This window comes from Pristiophorus japonicus, chromosome 2 (assembly GCF_044704955.1).
Source record: "Pristiophorus japonicus isolate sPriJap1 chromosome 2, sPriJap1.hap1, whole genome shotgun sequence".
NCBI classification, from domain to species: domain Eukaryota; kingdom Metazoa; phylum Chordata; class Chondrichthyes; family Pristiophoridae; genus Pristiophorus; species Pristiophorus japonicus.
The window spans coordinates 348,209,416-348,227,792 of NC_091978.1; the positions used below are offsets into that span (position 1 = coordinate 348,209,416).

The window sequence follows — 18,377 nt, forward strand, 5'->3', positions numbered from 1 at the left end:
GCTCTGACAGATCCAACGCATCTTGGGGAGAAGGACATTTGCATGGGCAAGATTGATGTATTTGCCTGTCTCTTGCCCAGCGAATGTCCTTAAAACTCTTACGCCTGGTAAAAGCAAGCACATAGCCTACTTTTACCAGTGTAAGAGTTTTAAAACATATAAAATACATTAAAAAATAAAATTTTAAAACACCTTTTAATGTTAAAAACCCTGCCCACTAAGGTAAATTTATTTGAAACCATAATTACAAAAAATTTTTAAAAATCGGAAAAATATATATTTTTTGTAACACATTTATTACCTTTAATTTAAATTAATGTTAGATATGTGATTTTTTTTTCCTATTTTTTTATTGGTGTTTTGGTGTTGGCGGGAGGAGGGTGTTTCGCAATCATAATGAGAACTCCTACTTACGGAGCTCCCATTATTATGAATGAGAATACTATACCTTCATTGGCTGTCCAGCGCCAGGTGACTCCAGCTTCTCCCTGCGCATCTGCAAGACATGAACGCGCTCCGATGCACAGGGAGAGGAGGCCTGTGACCGGAATCTCTGGAGGGCGCAGCAGGAAAAGGTAGGTGCGGATCTTTTTAACTGTTTTCATGAGAAGACCAGCACCGGGATTTCAGGCCCAATGTACAAACTATGGTTTCTCATATAGTCTATGTGATGTGTGCATGTCAGTTATTGCTTTCCTTTAATCTAACCAAGTATGAAGGGTGAATCAATATTCACAGAAATCAATATAGTCAGAAGTGGGCATCAATTCTTTGCAGTTTTTTTACCTTCCAACTTCCTTGATAGAATTTCTACACCACAACTCAAAATGTATTTATAATCCATATAGTCAGCTACTTTGATGATTCTTTTGATTGGGGGAATAATCTTATGCTGCCATTTATTGTTTTAATAAAGTTTATATTTGTTTGGGTAGTACTGTAGCATAGTTGAATAACTAGTTTGTTAATATATTGTAGACAGAATTTTGCTTTTTTGACAGTTTATAAAATTGGTACTTTGGTCAGTTTAACTGTTTGGTCCTTTCCTGAATAAATATATTTTCGGTACCGCCCTGCTTTGGGGCAGTAACACTCGCGAGGTGAGAGACTGCGGCAGGCACAGAGGTCTCGCATCTCGCAAGAAATTAGGGTTACTAAATAAAGCGCTCCGCGTCCTTTCTGGGGCAGTAGTGGAGCGGATGCATCAGGAGCGTGGCGCTAGCGGATAGGAGGGTCTCTTCGCTAAATTAAAGGAACGGGCCAAGGCTTCGTGCTCTGCTACAAACAAAGGGGTCCTACCTGGATCACCGGGGAGCAGGGATGCCACGCCAACAGCCGGCACGCAAGCAGAGTACCGCGCTGACCGATCAAAGCAATCAAATCGCCAACGGGGCACACAAACAAATTTCCCCTTTAACTTTCACCCCTTGAGTGGCTGGCCACCTGGTAAGCGTCTCCTGAAGCTGTCACTCTCATTCATCGCCGCAGCTTCAGAGGACGTTACCCAATTTAGGGTCCGGGGCACTACGCGCACCAATCACGTCAACATTGCCGGCTCAGCGGAGCGGGGCACTATGGGTTACCGCTAAACTCCCGCCAAAAAAGGACGTGGAGCGCTTTATTTAGCACTCCACTTCCATTCAGGAGCAGTAACCCCAATTTCTCGTAAGATGCGAGACCTCTGCGTCTGGCCCAAAGCGGGGCGGTACCGAATATTTTTCCGAAAATATTTTTATTCAGGAAAGGATTTTCATTTAAATACTGCTGCAGCACAAACAGTTAAACTGTCCAAAGTACCAATTTTATAAACTATCAAAAAAGCTAAATCCAAATTTAGCGGGCGTCGCAAAATCATTTTTGCCCGGGCGCTAACGGGAGGCACAAATGATCCGAATTTCTCGGCTTTTGTGCCTAAACTTTAATCAGTGGGTGTTGAGGAAAGTGAGGATTAAGGAGAAATTGGAAGAGAAGAAAAATATAAAGACATATTTCAGTTCAGTTATATATACTAGTGGAAACTAAAATCCTAAACGCTAGAAGATGAACTCATAAAGGTTTAGATGCTAAACTCGGTTTGGTGGTGTAGTACATTGACGCTGTCATATACTGCATCATGAACTACATAATTCCTGTACAATGAGTACTGATTGCAGCTGTGAAATTCTGTGGAGCTACACAGCAGAGGTCGTTAGAGACCAGTGTTTACTTTGAGCAAATTATTATTGTGCAGCAAAATATTTTCTGTATGTATGAACAAGATAGGTTTTTACAATATATTTGGACAAGATGATGCCTATCTCAAAGTACTTTCTTTACCCTACACCACTGTTTCCGAGAATATTCTTGTCAAATTTCACTTTATCCAACACCTGCATGGACCTAAATTATACTATTGATCACATTATTCTTTGTCAAGTGTGCTAAAGTTGATCACATAGTTCATTTAGTGCAGACTTTGGACAGGCCCCAATTTTAATTCCGGGTGGATTCCCCACACAGGACTGAGTTAAAATTACAGTCGCGTCTCAATGGTGTCATTGTGCTGCAACATGCATATGTAAAGAAGGACCCTGTTGGCTCCGGGCACATGTCCTTGCTGCCTGCTCAGGAAAGCAGGTTAAAATTGCAGATGTTGCGATCATGGAGGCTTTCGGACAGGTGAGAGCCAGAGCGATTTTAACTGCCCACCCGCCAGGTTTCTGCTGAGCGGATAGATTTAAAATCACCCCGTCTGAATGAAAAAAGCAGCATTTTTGACCTGCAGACCTTTACCAGTCTGGCTTAGGGATTTTGATTTTCTTGATTTTCATTTGCGTCTCTCCTTTAAAAGTACATAATACTTTTCGATGGAGTTAGTTACAGTGCAGCTATATTGCAGCTACACAAACCAAAAGGCAGCATGAAACCCTAAGGGGCAATGAAATGAAGGCCAACACCGGTTGGTCAAGATGGGATCCTGCTGTCCCGTGCAGTGGGCACATCTCCGGCCTGTCTCATCCGCTCCTTGGGCAGATGGAGCAAATTGTGCGTGATGGGACCCGAAAGATGGTGAACTATGCCTGGGCACGGTGAAGCCAGAGAAAACTCCGGTGTAGGTCCGCAGCGGTCTTGACCTGCAAATTGATCGTCCAACCTGGGTATAACTAACTTGTGGACCATTTGAGGCTTTCAGCATGTGAAAGTATGGGAATTCAACATTGAAGTGTTTTTCTGTTCTTGCCCCACATTGGCACCATCACTCTGTATTCTCTACCTTTGCCATGTCAGTTGAATTTGGTGTGTTTAACCTCCTTAGGGATTGAACTGGATTCCAGTGAAATGGAGTCCTGTTTTCCTCAGAATTAGCTTTCAAGCTCCAGACACTCTTTGGCTAAAGAGAGATTGAAAGTTACAAAACACTGTGGGCCAGCTCGACTTCATTTGTCAAGCCATACCATTTGTGGAAGCTTTCACTATATGATTCACCTTGCAACCTGTTCTATTTGATAGTAGTTGTTTTTCTTCATGAGCAAAAAAATTGGTCCATTACTTTTCACCATATATTTGTCATATCTCATTGGAGGCTTTAGATGATGGTTCATCTGTTGGCACAGAGTTAGTTATAATGCAACAACTGTAGTTTCAAGTGTACTATACATTTCGTTCTATTTAAATTCCAATGGAAATAATTTGGTGTTTGAACAACTATTGCATTTAAATGGATGCTCCCATCAACAGGGTGCCAATTAACTTGTGCGCATTTTATGTCCTTCAGAAATATACAGGAGAGCTTTAATCAAGAATGTTGAGTTGAGAAAAAGCAAGGGTATTAATTGTGAACTGCAGGCAAGAAGCACAAAGCAGACCATAGAGTGGCTACTCATTTATTCCTTGCTGTCTGCTGTGCACATCAACTGTTACTTGGCTTTAATCTAACAGAGCATGAAGGGAAGATCAATAAAGCACAATGTGTCTGGCTGTGTGCAGTAAGCACTCTACAACTTTAATCCTATTTCTCTATTCTATACCTCCCCACCACAGAATTTCTGTACTCTGAAACTAAGCCTGATGTGAGACTTTGTTTTCCCTTTTAGTTATAGGATGCTGTTTATATTCACCCTGGGTTTTTGTTGCTGGCATTTTAAATACAGATTTTTAGCTAGAGAAGCATTGACAAATAAGTGAAAAGAAACTTGGATACATAATGAGTATCATTCAAAATATGCTTAATAGTTTTTTTGTAATATGTATAAACTATAACATTTAATTGAGTAATATTTAGAAAGCTTTTGTGTTCCAAATTGCAAAATAGTTCTCGAAGGCCATAGTAAAGCAAAATATGTATTTGTGTTTCCATTTTATTTTTAGAATTTTTTTAGTTAATCCCCTTTTTCCCTCCACGTCTGCACCATTCTCCATCTGAAAGCACGAATAGGCAACTTGTACATAATGTGCACAGCAGCAGTCTAGATTGATGTGACCTGTGTGTGTGATTTTCTTTAAGCTCGCTCCCCCACACCGACCACCCATCCCTCCCCCGCTACCAAAGTAGCGACCTATTTTCTGTTTTTTTTCCCCCTGACAACTCGAGCAATTATGTCCATGAAGACTGACGGGCACAGGGCCGTGAGCTCCCATTTCTACAGTGCAGTAAATTAGTGCATCAGCATCCTGCAGCGTGGACATGCTGATTCTGTTTTTTAAAAAAACTTTCAATAAAACACGGGCTGAAATTGACCCCTCCTTGTGGTCCAAGAGGCAGAAAGGCTTTTCTGACCGCGGACAGGCAGATGGGCCGACCCATCAGAAATTGCCCCCGGGCCGGGAACAGCCCGTGTTCCAGGCCCATCGGGCATGCGCCAACCCCTTACCGTCCGGTGGCGACCCCTTGCTGCCCCGCGAGGGATATTGCCCTGCAGGAGCAGAGCAGTCGCCCGTCGGTGCCCCCCCCACAGTCTTTCCTGGCGGGAAGCTGCCAGTGGGTGGCCACGCATCCGCTCTTGAGAGGTGGCCGCTCTGCCGCAGCTGCTATTTTATTTTGATTGTTGGCCGACACTGAAGTCGGCCTGACAATGGCAGCCACGGGTTCGGCCAGGCCACCAACAGGTAGCCCGGCACCCCCTCTTGGGTACCGGGCCACCCTCCCTAGTGGCCCAGTGGGCACCACTAAAGTGGCTGCAGAGCTCGCAAAGCGGCCCTCCCCTTCAACTGAAGGGGAAGAACGTTGCTATGCATCAGCGCGATGCTGCTGACACCCTGCTCCCGACCCACTTCCACCTCAAACACCTCCCGGACAAATAAAAGAATTTAGAGGCCAATTTCCTTCTATTCTTCGCCCATGGATTGGGTCAGAGAATAATCATTTATTTCGAGTTGTGTGCGGAGGGCAATTTCGGCCCCTGTTTCTTTGCCAAGTATACTGCCGTGTTCTGGACTGAAATATGGCTAATGCGTCATTCCAGGAACGAGTTGTGCTGTTTAAATATTTAATTGTTGTTTACTGTCTGAACTTGAAACATGGTTGTCTTCAATCTGTTTTCATACCGATGGTTCACTTATGAATTTGCTAATTTTTACGGCAATTTGAATATGCATTTCTTTTTTGAGCAAGAAACTGATTAGCAGAGCAGAAAATAATTTATCTCTTTCTTCACTTAAGGCATGAAGCCAAATATCAACAGTCTCTATCAGAATTGTTGCATCATGAATGTTAAATATACAGGGGCTGAATTCACGGCCCTTACGGGCCTGTACAAGGTGTGCTTGCACCCGTAGGGGCTGCCTATACCTGGACTATGCGATCTGTCAAGAATCCTCTTGACAGATCGCCTGCATTCGAAAGTAAAGGGCCTCCGCGAGTGGAGAGTTGGGCTATTTTCCCAACTTCCGCCCAGCGAATGCCCTTGAAATTCTTACGATGGTAAAAGCAGGCATATGACCTGCTTTTACCAGCATGAATTAAAAAATATAGAAAAATAAAAAGTTAGCATTCATTTATATATTAAAAACTATAGGTAAGTTTAGTTTTAGCGCTGTTAAAACATATTGGGCCAAATATTGTGGCCTTGCCGGGTGCGTACAAAGTGCGCATGGACCCGGCGAGGCCTCGCAAAAGCTGGTTCTCGGGGCGCGATGAGCATGCACCAAAATCCGGCTTTCCCGTCTGTCAAAATTTCTTCAGACAGATTCTACGCATCTCTGCAGGAAAGAAGTCCGTGCGGGAGAGATTGGGTTATTTGCCCAACTCATGCCCAGCGAATGTCCTTCAAACTTTTATGCCTGGTAAAAGCAAACGCATAGCATACTTTTACCCGCGTAACACTTTTAAAACATAGAAAAATTAAATTTAATCATTCATTTTTATGTTTAAAAACCCTGTCCATTAAGGTAAGTTTACTTTTAACCCGATTAAAACACAATTAAAAAATTTTCCAAAAAATATATTTTTTTCTATAACATTTAATTACATTTAATTTCAATTAATTTTAAATATGTGAGTTTTTTTTATTTATTGTGCTGTGTTTCTTGTTTTTGGGGGGTGTTCTCATGGATAGTAATGGGAATCGTACAAACGGAGTTCCCATTTTTATCAATGAGAATACTGCATTGTGATTGGTGGTCCAGGCCCACGTGATTGCAACGTCGATGTCCGTACGTGGAAGACAGATCCCCGTCCGCTGTGCAGTGAATGAAGGCGTCAGACCAGAATCCTATGTTTCGTAGGTTGTTTCGTAGATTTTTTTCGGGTCGGATGCGTTCGCAAGAAGGAAGCCTCACTGCAATTTTCCCCCCATTAAAAAAAATTAACAAAATTAATTTTTGTATAAAATATTTAACTAAATTGCATTTAATTAACTTTAAATATGTAATGTGTTTTTAAAAAAAATTATTTAATGTGTTTTGGTGGTATTCCCATTCACACTGTGCTGCAGTACAGAGGGACCTGGGGGTCCTTGTGCATGAAACACAAAAAATTAGTATGTAGGTACAGCAAATGATCAGGAAGGCAAATGGAATGTTGACCTTTATTGCAAGGGGGATAGCGTATAAAAGCAGAGAAACCCTGCTGCAACTGTACAGGGTATTGGTGAGGCCACACCTAGAATACTGTGTACACTTTTGGTCTCCGTAGTTAAGGAAGGTTATACTTGCATTGGAGACTGTTCAGAGAAGGTTCACTAGGTTGATTCTGGAGATGAGGGGGTTGACTTATGAAAATAGGTTGAGTAGGTTGGGCCTATACTCATTGGAGTTCAGAAGAATGAGAGGTGATCTTATTGAAACATGTAAGATAATGAGAGGGGACTCGACAAGGTGGATGCAAAGAGGATATTTCCACTCATAGGGGAAACTAAAACTAAGAGATAAGGGGCCGGCCATTTAAAACTGAGATGAGGAGAAATTTCTTCTCTCAGAGGGTTGTAAATCTGTGGAATTCTCGGCCCCAGAGAGCTGTGGAGGCTGGGTCATTGAATATATTTAAGGCGGAGATAGACAGATTTTTGAGCGATAAGAGAATAAAGGGTTATGGGGAGCGGGCAGGGAAGTGGAGCTGAGTCCATGATCAGATCAGCCATGATCTTATTAAATGGCGGAGCAGGCTCGAGGGGCCAGGTGGCATACTCCTGCTCCTAGTTCTTATGTTCTTATACATATGACAGCGTGGGTATGAGATGACGCGGTTTCAGACCCGTTCCAAGATATTGCAAATTTCCCACCCAACCCGCCTCCAATCATGCCCGCACGGACCCCAGAAAATTCCAGCCATGCTTTTTACAAGAGTAGGGGGCAGAATAAAGTTAGTGCAGGAGAGAGAAAAGAAATGTGATGCCAATAAATAAGAATGTCAAATATAACATTTGTAAAAAAAAAGTGACAATATTTTATTTTTGGTAATGGTTGGTACCTCACAGAAACAGTTATTATTTCCCTGCAATAAAGTATGGCTTAGATCCTCCATTCATCTGTTATACATCACAGGAGTTATTAATAATGTTTCACTGAAAGAAGTAGCAACATGCAGGCATCAGACACAAATGAGAGTGACCATATTCTTTCACTTACCATGTGCAATGTCATGGGAGCTCGACAATTACATAATAAAATCTTCTAAATTCTGAAACATTCCACTTCACAGTGAAATTATTTAATTTATTTTAACGGGGGGGAGGGAAATGGTGGTAAGAGAAGGATAGATTTGTTATCAAAATGAAGCTATCTGCCTTCAGACTATGGTACTCTTGTTTTCCACTTTTTGCATTCAGAGTCAGCATCAAACACTCCCACCTCAGGTACAGATTGTCCAGTATAACTTTGGTCCAGCAGTACGCCTCAACAAAACCTCAAAGTGCAAACCCTAATGGGCCAACGTGACATTTCTTTTTCCCACCTGGTGAATTCTAGTGAAAACAAAAGCAAAATACTGCGGAAGCTGGAAATCTGAAATAAAAACAGAAAATGCTGGAAATACTCAGCGGGTCAGGCAGCATCTGTGGAGAGAGAAACAGAGTTAACGTTTCAGGTCGAAGCCCCTTCATCAGTTCTGACGAAAGGTCATCGACCTGCAACATTGAGCTGTCTAATGAGACTGACACATAAGTGTAATTAGTGATTAATTAGGGGCACTTTTATGTGCACTTACGGATTTGAGAATCTGCTTTGAAACAGTTCAAACTCATTTATTTAAAAGCTTTTACAGCTGGTTTTAATTCCATCAACTGTCATGTTATTAAGTCCAAAACCCAAATTAGAGAAGACAGATCAGTCCTCAACAGATTGACAGTTATTTGTAAACACAAAATGTTGCAAATATCTGCTGTACAACAAAATTCAATACAAACACATGAAGCAGTGTTTTGGATAATAGTTCTGTATATAATTTATTCTGAATGTAAACCTGTTAATAGAAATAAAACAGCACAGAAGCCCAACAGAAGAATAAAAACAGTATATGCACAGAGGCATATTTTAAATCTGTGGCATATGTATTTTATATATAGTGGGGTTTTTTTGTATTTGTAAACCCTGCAACCAATGGTGGGTTTATATTTTACTGTAATTTTAAATGATTTTGAAATATTTCATGAGGTATGTGTTTTTTTTATTTTAGTGCTGGTTATCTGACAGAAGGTCAGGTGGAGTCACTGCTGGAGATGGTACAGCAAGAAATACTTGTTGTGAAGCTAAGGTTGGATGAGGTCTTGGATCGAGAGAAGAAACTAATACATTGCAAACTGATCGGTGAGAGAAGAAAACACATGGTCAGAAAAGTAAGTGGACTGCAATTTTATCCGCTGCAGTTTATAAGCATATTTAAGTCAAACAGAACGGGAATAAGCTTATGTAGGAAAGGGAATTAGGCTAAAAATAATTGAATTCGAAGGAAGTATTTAGTAGTTCGAGGACACTTAATGAATAAAGCTTTGGGGCTAGAACCTCCACTTTCTTTGCATGCTTAACGCCCACTTAACGCCCATTTTACCGCTGAAATGACATATAACACCCATATATTGCCCATTTTGGCACTAAATGGAAACTGACGGGCATTTTTAGGAAACTTAGCGCCGAGCGTTACTTTCCCCATGTGCTTAACGGCGGGAAAATATATTATCACTCGCCCACTTTTTTGGGGCGGAATCATCAGAATGGGCAAAATCAACGGCAATAATATCGCCCAGCATTACTTTCCGCACGGAATTAACGCCGAGATTCAATAATACTGCCCGCCCACTTTTTTTTGTCGTAAAGAGCACATCTGGCGAAACTAACGCCCAGGAGATCGCCCACCGTCACTTTTTCACCACCTCACACACACATCGCCCACAATATCGCTCGCCCAAAAAAACGCCCATAAAAAGTGGAACTGTTCTGAACGAACGGCAGCGGTGTGGCTGGCATTTTTAACATCGCACTTTTACGTGAGGAGTGATATCTGAACAATTTGCCTGAAAGAGTGTTGATGTGAGTGACAGTGCTGACACACTGCTGTGTGTGTGCAGCTCAGACATCAATGGTGCCCATCACCTTGGTGCCAGTTAAAGTTTACGTTGATTGATGTTAAATTGTATTTAACCCTTTCATGTTAAGGAATCACCAGTATGTAACGGTACAGCTATCTGAAACAATGCGCAACAAGATTATGTTCAATAACAAAACTTTTATACCAACATTGGTCTGAAATCATAAGTATCACAGCCAATAACACCCAACCCCCGACCCCCCCCCCCATTTTTTCCACCATTGACATCAATCAAATGTTCAACATGTCCAGCAACACAGAATACAAAGGCAAAGCAGGAGGGTGGTCCCCAGCCCCCAGACATTACAACAAATTGCATACACCCAGATGGAGATATAACACAGCCATCACCTGCGGACATGAACCTCATTTTCCTTCCTCCCTCCTCTTCTTCTCCCCACCTCTACCCCTTCTCCTTCTCGCTCCATGGCGCCTGGCTGAGGAGCTCCTCAAGCGGTGCCTCATTGGGGGGGGATGAAGGCAGTTGCTGTTGTTACACGGGTGCGGGAGCGGGGGGTGCCAAGGTGGCAACATTCTCTGATGCAGAAGCAGGATCTTGGTCCTTGCTCTCATCTGTCGTTCGCAGTGGTGGTGTGGAAAGTAGGGGAGGAGTGCCGCGCTCGGGGACCACTGGGAGGCCTGTGGCAGCAGTGTACCTGGCTATCGCATCCAGGGTCTCTGCCATCCGCGGAAAGCACTCGATCATGGTGGCCAGCTGTCGGGATATGCCCCCCAATGCTTCGATGAGCTGGTCACCAATGTCTACAGTCCTCCTGGACAACTGTACCATCTCTCCGCTGTCATGTGGCGCTCATGGAACAGACCTGCCCCGTCCACGAGACCTCCGTGGGGTCGGCGCTGTCCTGGGGACAAATGGGATTCCTTTGGCGAGGTGCTTGGGGCCAGTACCTCCAGAGTGGAGGTGGGAATTACCGGAGGACCACTAGATGGCCTTGGAGTGGAATGGCATCTGGAGCATGGCGATGCAGGTTCCTTGAAGTCCGCGCTCTCATCCGTGGAGAACAGACCCAGCGGATTGATGGGCGAGAATCGGAGCTCCTCAGCACCAGATGTAGGATCATCTGGAGAGTCGGGCCCCACGCCCCCACATTCTGGCTGCTGTGGTCTTGCCTTGGGACGTGCTGCTGGCTGAACTGCAAAACACAAATTAGGTTATTAGAGGAGAAGCGGGTGCTAGGGTTACAAGGTGAGTCCAGCGCTACACACAGCATATACACGACAAAAGCATCACCGCTCTCAAAATCATCGCAGACATCACATTTCATGAACATCAACGCATTTGCATTCCAATGATTTTCATTAGATCATCATTATTTCTATGACAATTTAAAAAATCATCTATCATACATGATTATTCAGGTATGAGTGGGTGTTGCATCTATTGACTTTACATCATGCAATGGTATAAGCTTTACTCACGTGGCATCACTTCAATGTCTGCAGATGCTTCCGTGGCTGTCCGGGGGTGCTTCCCCATGCGTGTGAGCACCCGCTCCTCTATCTCAGTGATGTCGCTGGGGACTGGTGGCCCCCCCATCCGTTCACCTCTGCACGGACCTCATCATCGATAGCTTCTTCTGTAAAAGGTGACAGGACGACATGGCATGGGATCATTGCATGATATCATTGCTAGGTACTGTCACAGAGACTGATACAACACATAACCGACAGATGTAATCATGATTATTATGAAAATTATCATTCTACCTAAAGACGTACACCGTAACCGCAGGCTTTGACTAAAACATTGCCGGTGAAAGTGAAAGGACCTCACTTATGACTGTTACAAATCAAATTATATAAATACATAAGGACATGTAAATCAATGTAATACTTACTCTTGCGGATCGCAGGTCATTCCATTATTTGTGGCATTGGTTGCCCTCACGAACCTCGGTCACTGACGAGACCAGCTCTGCTATCTCGGTCCATATCCTCTTGTATGCCTTTGGGATGGGCTTCCCAGGCCCTCCCTGTGTCAAATCACCCTCGCGTGACTCGACCTCCTGTAGGAAGGAGGCATTTGCCTCGTCCGAGATCCTCCTGACTGTTTTGAGCCCTCCACTGTGCTCCTCTCCCACCTCACTGCTCTCTCCAGCGTCAGTCCCCACAGCGTGCTGTGATGCCTCCTTGTCCCTCTCCATTATAGGCCAAATTCGGGCAAATATGTGGCTGGTAACAGCTACTTTTTGTTTGCCTACTTGCTGTGAAGCTCTAAAGTCGCCCTCCTTTTTCCCAAAGCAGCCACACCACACCCAGTCACGCCTTCAGTCCCTCTGAGCTCCCTCTCGTTCTGTCTCCTCTTCTGCGCATGTCATGATGACCCTTGACCTCCTGAATCGCGGGAATTGAGCGTTGCCATGCCATTGCTAAGGACAGCCACACTTTACTGCAGAAGGTCAAAAAAATGTAATGCTACCGCCCATCTTATATCGTTCGCGGTAACGGCCATTTTCAAAAATGGAGACTAGGTGCTTTGAGAATGGGCGAGAAGCCGGCGATCTGAAAACCCTTTTTTACTGTCCACGCCGGAAATAACATGTATTTTTGGGCGATAAGCACAAAAGTGGAGGTTCTAGCCCATAATCCTTGCAAGCTGCATGCTGATCGTCTTGAGAAAAAACATATACAACATATTTATTTTACTTCAATCCCTTGACTATGATTCTGAAGGTTTTGAACAACACCATCATCATAGGCAGTCCCTCGAAACGAGGATGACTTGCTTCCACGCCAAAAAAGGATGAGTTCACAGGTGTTTCAATAAAAGACCCGAACTACATCCTGAAGGGTGGAAGATGCCTGTGCGTGGATTTTTTTATCGTGTGGTGGCTGTTGCACATCAGCCACCACACGGGCTTGACACAGCTAGGTCTTGGTCCAGTGGCAAGGGTTATCCAAGACGACTGGAGACCAGCTCTGCTGCACGGGCCTAGTGCGCACACATATCGCAGTGTGGGGAACACCATAGAATAGAGGTCAGTGCATCTGTACTTTGGCACATGTCAGTTGTTAATATAACATTTTCACCAGTAATTTCCACCCGGGGTTTCCCGATCTCCCATCGTAGCTTTGAAGGAAACCTTGGAAAAAGTGTGTTGTGCTATTCTTCTGGGGGTTCTGCAGAAGTCATGGCAGGAGATTGGGAAACTCCACCACCCCCAGCATTGAAATTCTACTCCTTTACCTTTGTTCTACCCTGTAATGCAGAGAAACGTGACCAAGCATTATCTTTTTAGAATATTGGTAGGAGTTGCAGTTAAAGCAGATTAAGACTATCAATAGGCAGCATTTTCTTAAAAAAAAATACAAATTCAAAATATGCAGAACTCCAGTAGAGAGATACAAGATAATACTAGGGGAGGAAAAACAAGCAAAGCTGGAGCATTATGAGAAGTAGTTGTGACAGATGCTAAATGCTGCTGCAAGCTGAAATGGAACTATGCTAAACTCCCATTGCTAAAGGATAGCATCTGCTGAGGTGTTAAGAAACTCATTAGAGGAGGAGGAATTTGAAGCATTTGTCACAGTATATTATGCTGGAGCCCATGACCTCAATTGATATGTCTGTGCTAGCTTGTATGAAAAAGCAAAGCAGCAGATTGATCAATGTAGTCAGGAAACCGTTTGGGAATGTTGAATGCTGAATTGTTTCTTTACAGTTGCAATTTTTTTCTTATTGACTCTGCTTTGGGTCTTTACCGGTAGGCCATTTTGTTGATTTATCAGTTAACAGAATTGAATATTTAGACATACTAGATGATCACAAATACTTCCGCTGATGGTCGAGGGCAAATAAATGGCTTACAACATGCCATTATCAATATCAGCCAAGATCCCCATGTTCTGCTGTATTAATTAATCTAAGCCAAAGCAATATTAAATGGTGCTACAATCTGCCCTGGAATCCCTCTGGTTAGAAGTAGCAAAATTCAGCCAGATTTGCCACTTCTAGTTATTGTAAGAAGACAGAGTTTGGTATTCCAACACATATTTACCAAGGAACCAGATGAATCCTTAACTCCTCTCGCTTAACTCAAGAAGGAACCATCTGTAATCTTTACCGCCCATTAGTAGATTGAGGAGTGAATGATACATGAGGGCTGGAGTTAGCGGGGGGTCAACGGGCGCGATCGGTGGCAGGTCGGGTGAGAAAGTATATTTTTTTCCCCCCAGCAGGATCCCGCTGTGAAGCCGCTGCCTCGCATCTTTCCCCGATGTTGGGTCTGTCAGTGCTGAACAGACCTAACACACAGCAGCAGGTTCACAGCACGGGACCCAATTCAGTGGCTTGTTTAGAGCCACTGAAAAATGAATTTCAGCTCACCTTCTGCATTTGACAGCTCACCCACGGTGTCCACACTATTCGTGGACTACATCTGTTAAGTTGAAGTGGGAGTTCAGTGGCCATTGAATCAGCTGTTGAGTTGACAGCTTCAAATGTACAGTAAAAGCTCCCACCTTACAGAAATATCTTCCTTCAGCCACAAACTTCCTTACTGCATTTCCACAACAGATTCACCGTGCTACAAGTCTTTACACAAGTATTCATTCAGTCAGGCCTCATTACCCCTCTCACCATTGACAGATCGCTTCTGTCATCTCTACTTCACCTGCTATCTATTCCATCAGCATGGGTACTCTTTCACGTTGGTCCTCGGAATCTCACCATGATCATCCCCAATACCAGCAGCATCAGGCACACCAGCAGCACCAACAACAACACCACCAATCTTCGCAATCACCTGATGCTGCACTGGATAGAGGGCATCAGCACCCAACCACATTGCTGCCTGGGATGCCAGAGATGGCCTCACCATGGCCAGATTTACTTCACTTGATGCTGTACACCCTGGCTGCCACATAATGTGCCAGATTGGTACCACCCCACAGCAACACCATTAAGCATCCCTACAATGCCCATCCCATTCCTTTCACACTCATGACCATAGCAGGGGTTGGGTACCATTACATCTCATCATTCCTGCAACTCACGAAGCCACTTCCAAAGGTGCATACATATCTGTCTCAAGAATGCAAAATGTTGAAAATGAAGGATTCAATGTTTGACACCACATTAACATAAACTTTACATGAACATTGGCGAAAACACCCAAGTGCCTACCCTTGTGGGTTGGTAATTGGTATGATTGGACTAGGATGAGGGTGAGTGTGAGGGGTGGCTAGTGAGATAGGGATGTGATAATGTAGATAGAGAGGGCTGGGTGAAGGTGCAAGGTAAATTGATGTGAGTAAGGATGTGCAGGAGTAGAGTCGGGAAGGCTGAGTAATGGGGATGTGATGAGAGGCACAGCAGAATGAGGTTGAGTGTGGCTTTGTACGAATGTTTTGTGATCTACTGATATCATTGAAATGTTTGTGGCAATGCACCCAGATCCTGCTGACTACATCCCGCTTGTGCCTTCCTCTGCAATGTGCAACCAGGCTGCGTTGATCTCCTGGTGAGATCTCTTCCGCCCATGGGAAGGGAAGAGGATCTCCCTGTGTGCTGTGACTCCCTCCGTGATTCCCTCCAAAAGCTTATGGAGGGAGTCATGGGAGAGCCTGGGAGCAGAGATTGCCAGTGTTTGCAGCACTTCAGTGCTGTAGAACACTGACAGCGCAAATGTCAAAAGAAAGTTGACCATAGTTCCTTCAAGGAAACCGGCTGATGACGCATCATCGTGACGTCACCAAATTCGCTTCCTCTAATTGGCCGGCAAACACGCTGCGAGGACTTAACAAGACCCATCAACGGAAATTCAATTCAGAAGCCGGGATGAAGTCAGCAGCGAGATCTTGACCTGCCACCGACATTGCCCACCACGGACCCGCGAGGTCAGCAAAATCACGGCCTAAGTCTCTGAATGAATCATCTTGCATTACCCATTTCGGATTAAACTTGATTTTACCTTATCAACCCTCAGTGGAGATACCTGCAAGATACTGAATCATCAAGGGAGAAGTCAAACAATCAGTTGTGCACTAGCAACTGTTTATTGACTACAACAGCACAACTCCAAGTTAAATATTGAGTGAGGTTAACCTCATTAGATAGTCAGTTTGCTGAATAGATTAAAGTCTTGGTGCTGGTGTTTAATAATGTTTTCATAGCTTATAGAACCTCACCTTGATGAGCAGCGTGTTTGAGTCAATCTCTTTCCATCTCTGGGACTCGGGCATTAGCTTCTGGAGCTTTGAGTTGATGGGCCCCTTTGGCGGCAAGGTTATCTGTTCCAATTGGATCCTCAGTTCCAGATGCCCACCTTTGCATGAACTATGATATCTGCTAATTGATTTAATTGTCACCTTCTCTGATCTCAGACACTTGTACAGTTAAGCAACACACTTGTCTCTGCCTGTAGCTGGTTGGTATAGCCGTGCAGTTTGACTTCTACGATCTCAGACTCACTGTCTTGAAGACACCTTGTACTTGTAAAGTTTAATTTCTATATCTGCCAGGTAACGGTTAATTACAGAAGATGATAAAGGGAATCTTGTTCTAATTGCTAAGAGAATCTAAGGAAGATAGAGAAGCTGCTCTACTGTATTACTGACTGGAGGGGTGCAAAGTGCCCTTTTTTATTATTTAATTTCAAAGAGAAGCTTCTTCTATTCAGTTGACCAGTTTGAGTGACGTGTGTTCGAACGTTTCACCCCTTTTGCTATCGATCATTTCTAACAGTAAGTTTTCTGAGAATTCCCGTTAGTGAAGCATGGATTTCTTGACAGTGTGTGTGTCTCTTTTATAACCAACCCTCACCTATCAATTTTCTGCTCATCAATCTGTCTCATACAACTATGAGGAAATGTGACATTTGTGGTTTTGTGCTTCTCTTTTGCACAGGTTCCCACACAGGCCAAGTTAAGACATGTGTCATCCCCTATGAGTTATTTCCTGGCAGAACCCTTTCAAATGGTTTTCAAACACGAGCAAGGATTGCCTTGTTCATCTACACAAGACTTGTAGCTTAGAAGACTTTATGACTTGATTAGCTGAGAATCTAGTGCTCGTTAGAAGCTTTATGGTTTGATTAGCTTTACTTCCTAGCATTCAGTTCAACAACTGACTCCATATTGGATTGACACTTTTAAACTAAAACCGCATTTGAGACTACATTTCAGGCAATTTACAGGGCATTTCCCCAAAGAATCTTGAAGGCACCCTTCAGGCGATTTATGGGGCACATTTCCTACTTTACTTTACAGTAATTCCTACTGAAAAGTACATATTCATAAATTGAGCAAGCACATGGGCTCCATAAACATACTGTCTCATTTTCTCATTTTGTTTATGTAGGACATTTACTTAACTGTTGACAGACGAAATGTATTAGCATGGATAGAGAATTGGCTGGCTAACAAAGCAGAGAGTCAGGATAAATGGGTCCTTTTCGGGTTGGAAATCGGTGATTAGTGGTGTGCCACAGGGATCGGTGTTGGGACCACAACTGTTTACAATATACATAGATGACCTGGAAGAGGGGACAGAGTGTAGTGCAACAAAATTTTCAGATGACACAAAGATTAGTAGGAAAGCGGGTTGTGTAGAGGACACAGAGAGGCTGCAAAGAGATTTAGATAGGTTAAGCAAATGGGCTAAGGTTTGGCAGATGGAATACAATGTCGGAAAATGTGAGGTCATCCACCTTGGAAAAAGAAACAGTAAAAGGGAATATTATTTGAATGGGGAGAAATTACAACATGCTGCGGTGCAGAGTGACCTGGGGGTCCTTGTGCATGAATCCCAAAAAGTTAGTTTACAGGTGCAGCAGGTAATCAGGAAGGCGAATGGAATGTTGGCCTTCATTGCGAGAGGGATGGAATACAAAAGCAGGGAGGTCCTGCTGCAACTGTATAGGGTATTGGTGAGGCCGCACCTGGAGCACTGCGTGCAGTTTTGATCACCTTACTTAAGGAAGGATATACTGGCTTTGGAGGGGGTACAGAGACGATTTACTAGGCTGATTCTGGAGATGAGGAGGTTGCCTTATGATGATAGATTGAGTAGACTGGATCTTTACTCGTTGGAGTTCAGAAGGATGAGGGGTGATCTTATAGAAACATTTAAAATAATGAAAGGGACGGACAAGATAGAGGCAGAGAGGTTGTTTCCACTGGTCAGGGAGACTAGAACTAGGGAGCACAGCCTCAAAATACGGGGGAGCCAATTTAGAACCGAGTTGGGAAGGAATTTCTTCTCCCAGAGGGTTGTGAATCTGTGAAATTCTCTGCTCAGGCTAGCTCATTGAATGTATTCAAATCACAGATAGATAGATTTTTAACCAATAAGGGAATTAAGGGTTATGGGGAGCGGGCGGGTAAGTGGAGCTGAGTCCACGGCCAGATCAGCCATGAT

General features: G+C 43.7%; 1 protein-coding gene across 2 annotated transcripts in view; it reads left to right on the forward strand.

Annotated features, from left to right (window-relative positions):
* LOC139234884 (limbin-like) overlaps nt 1-18,377 on the forward strand; it is a 260,436-nt gene that overhangs the window by 125,243 nt on the left and 116,816 nt on the right. For both annotated transcript variants that reach the window (XM_070865720.1, XM_070865730.1), the window contains exon 13: nt 9,089-9,248. In XM_070865720.1, coding sequence (XP_070721821.1) covers nt 9,089-9,248 — 160 coding nt within the window. The remainder of the gene's footprint in view (nt 1-9,088; nt 9,249-18,377) is intronic.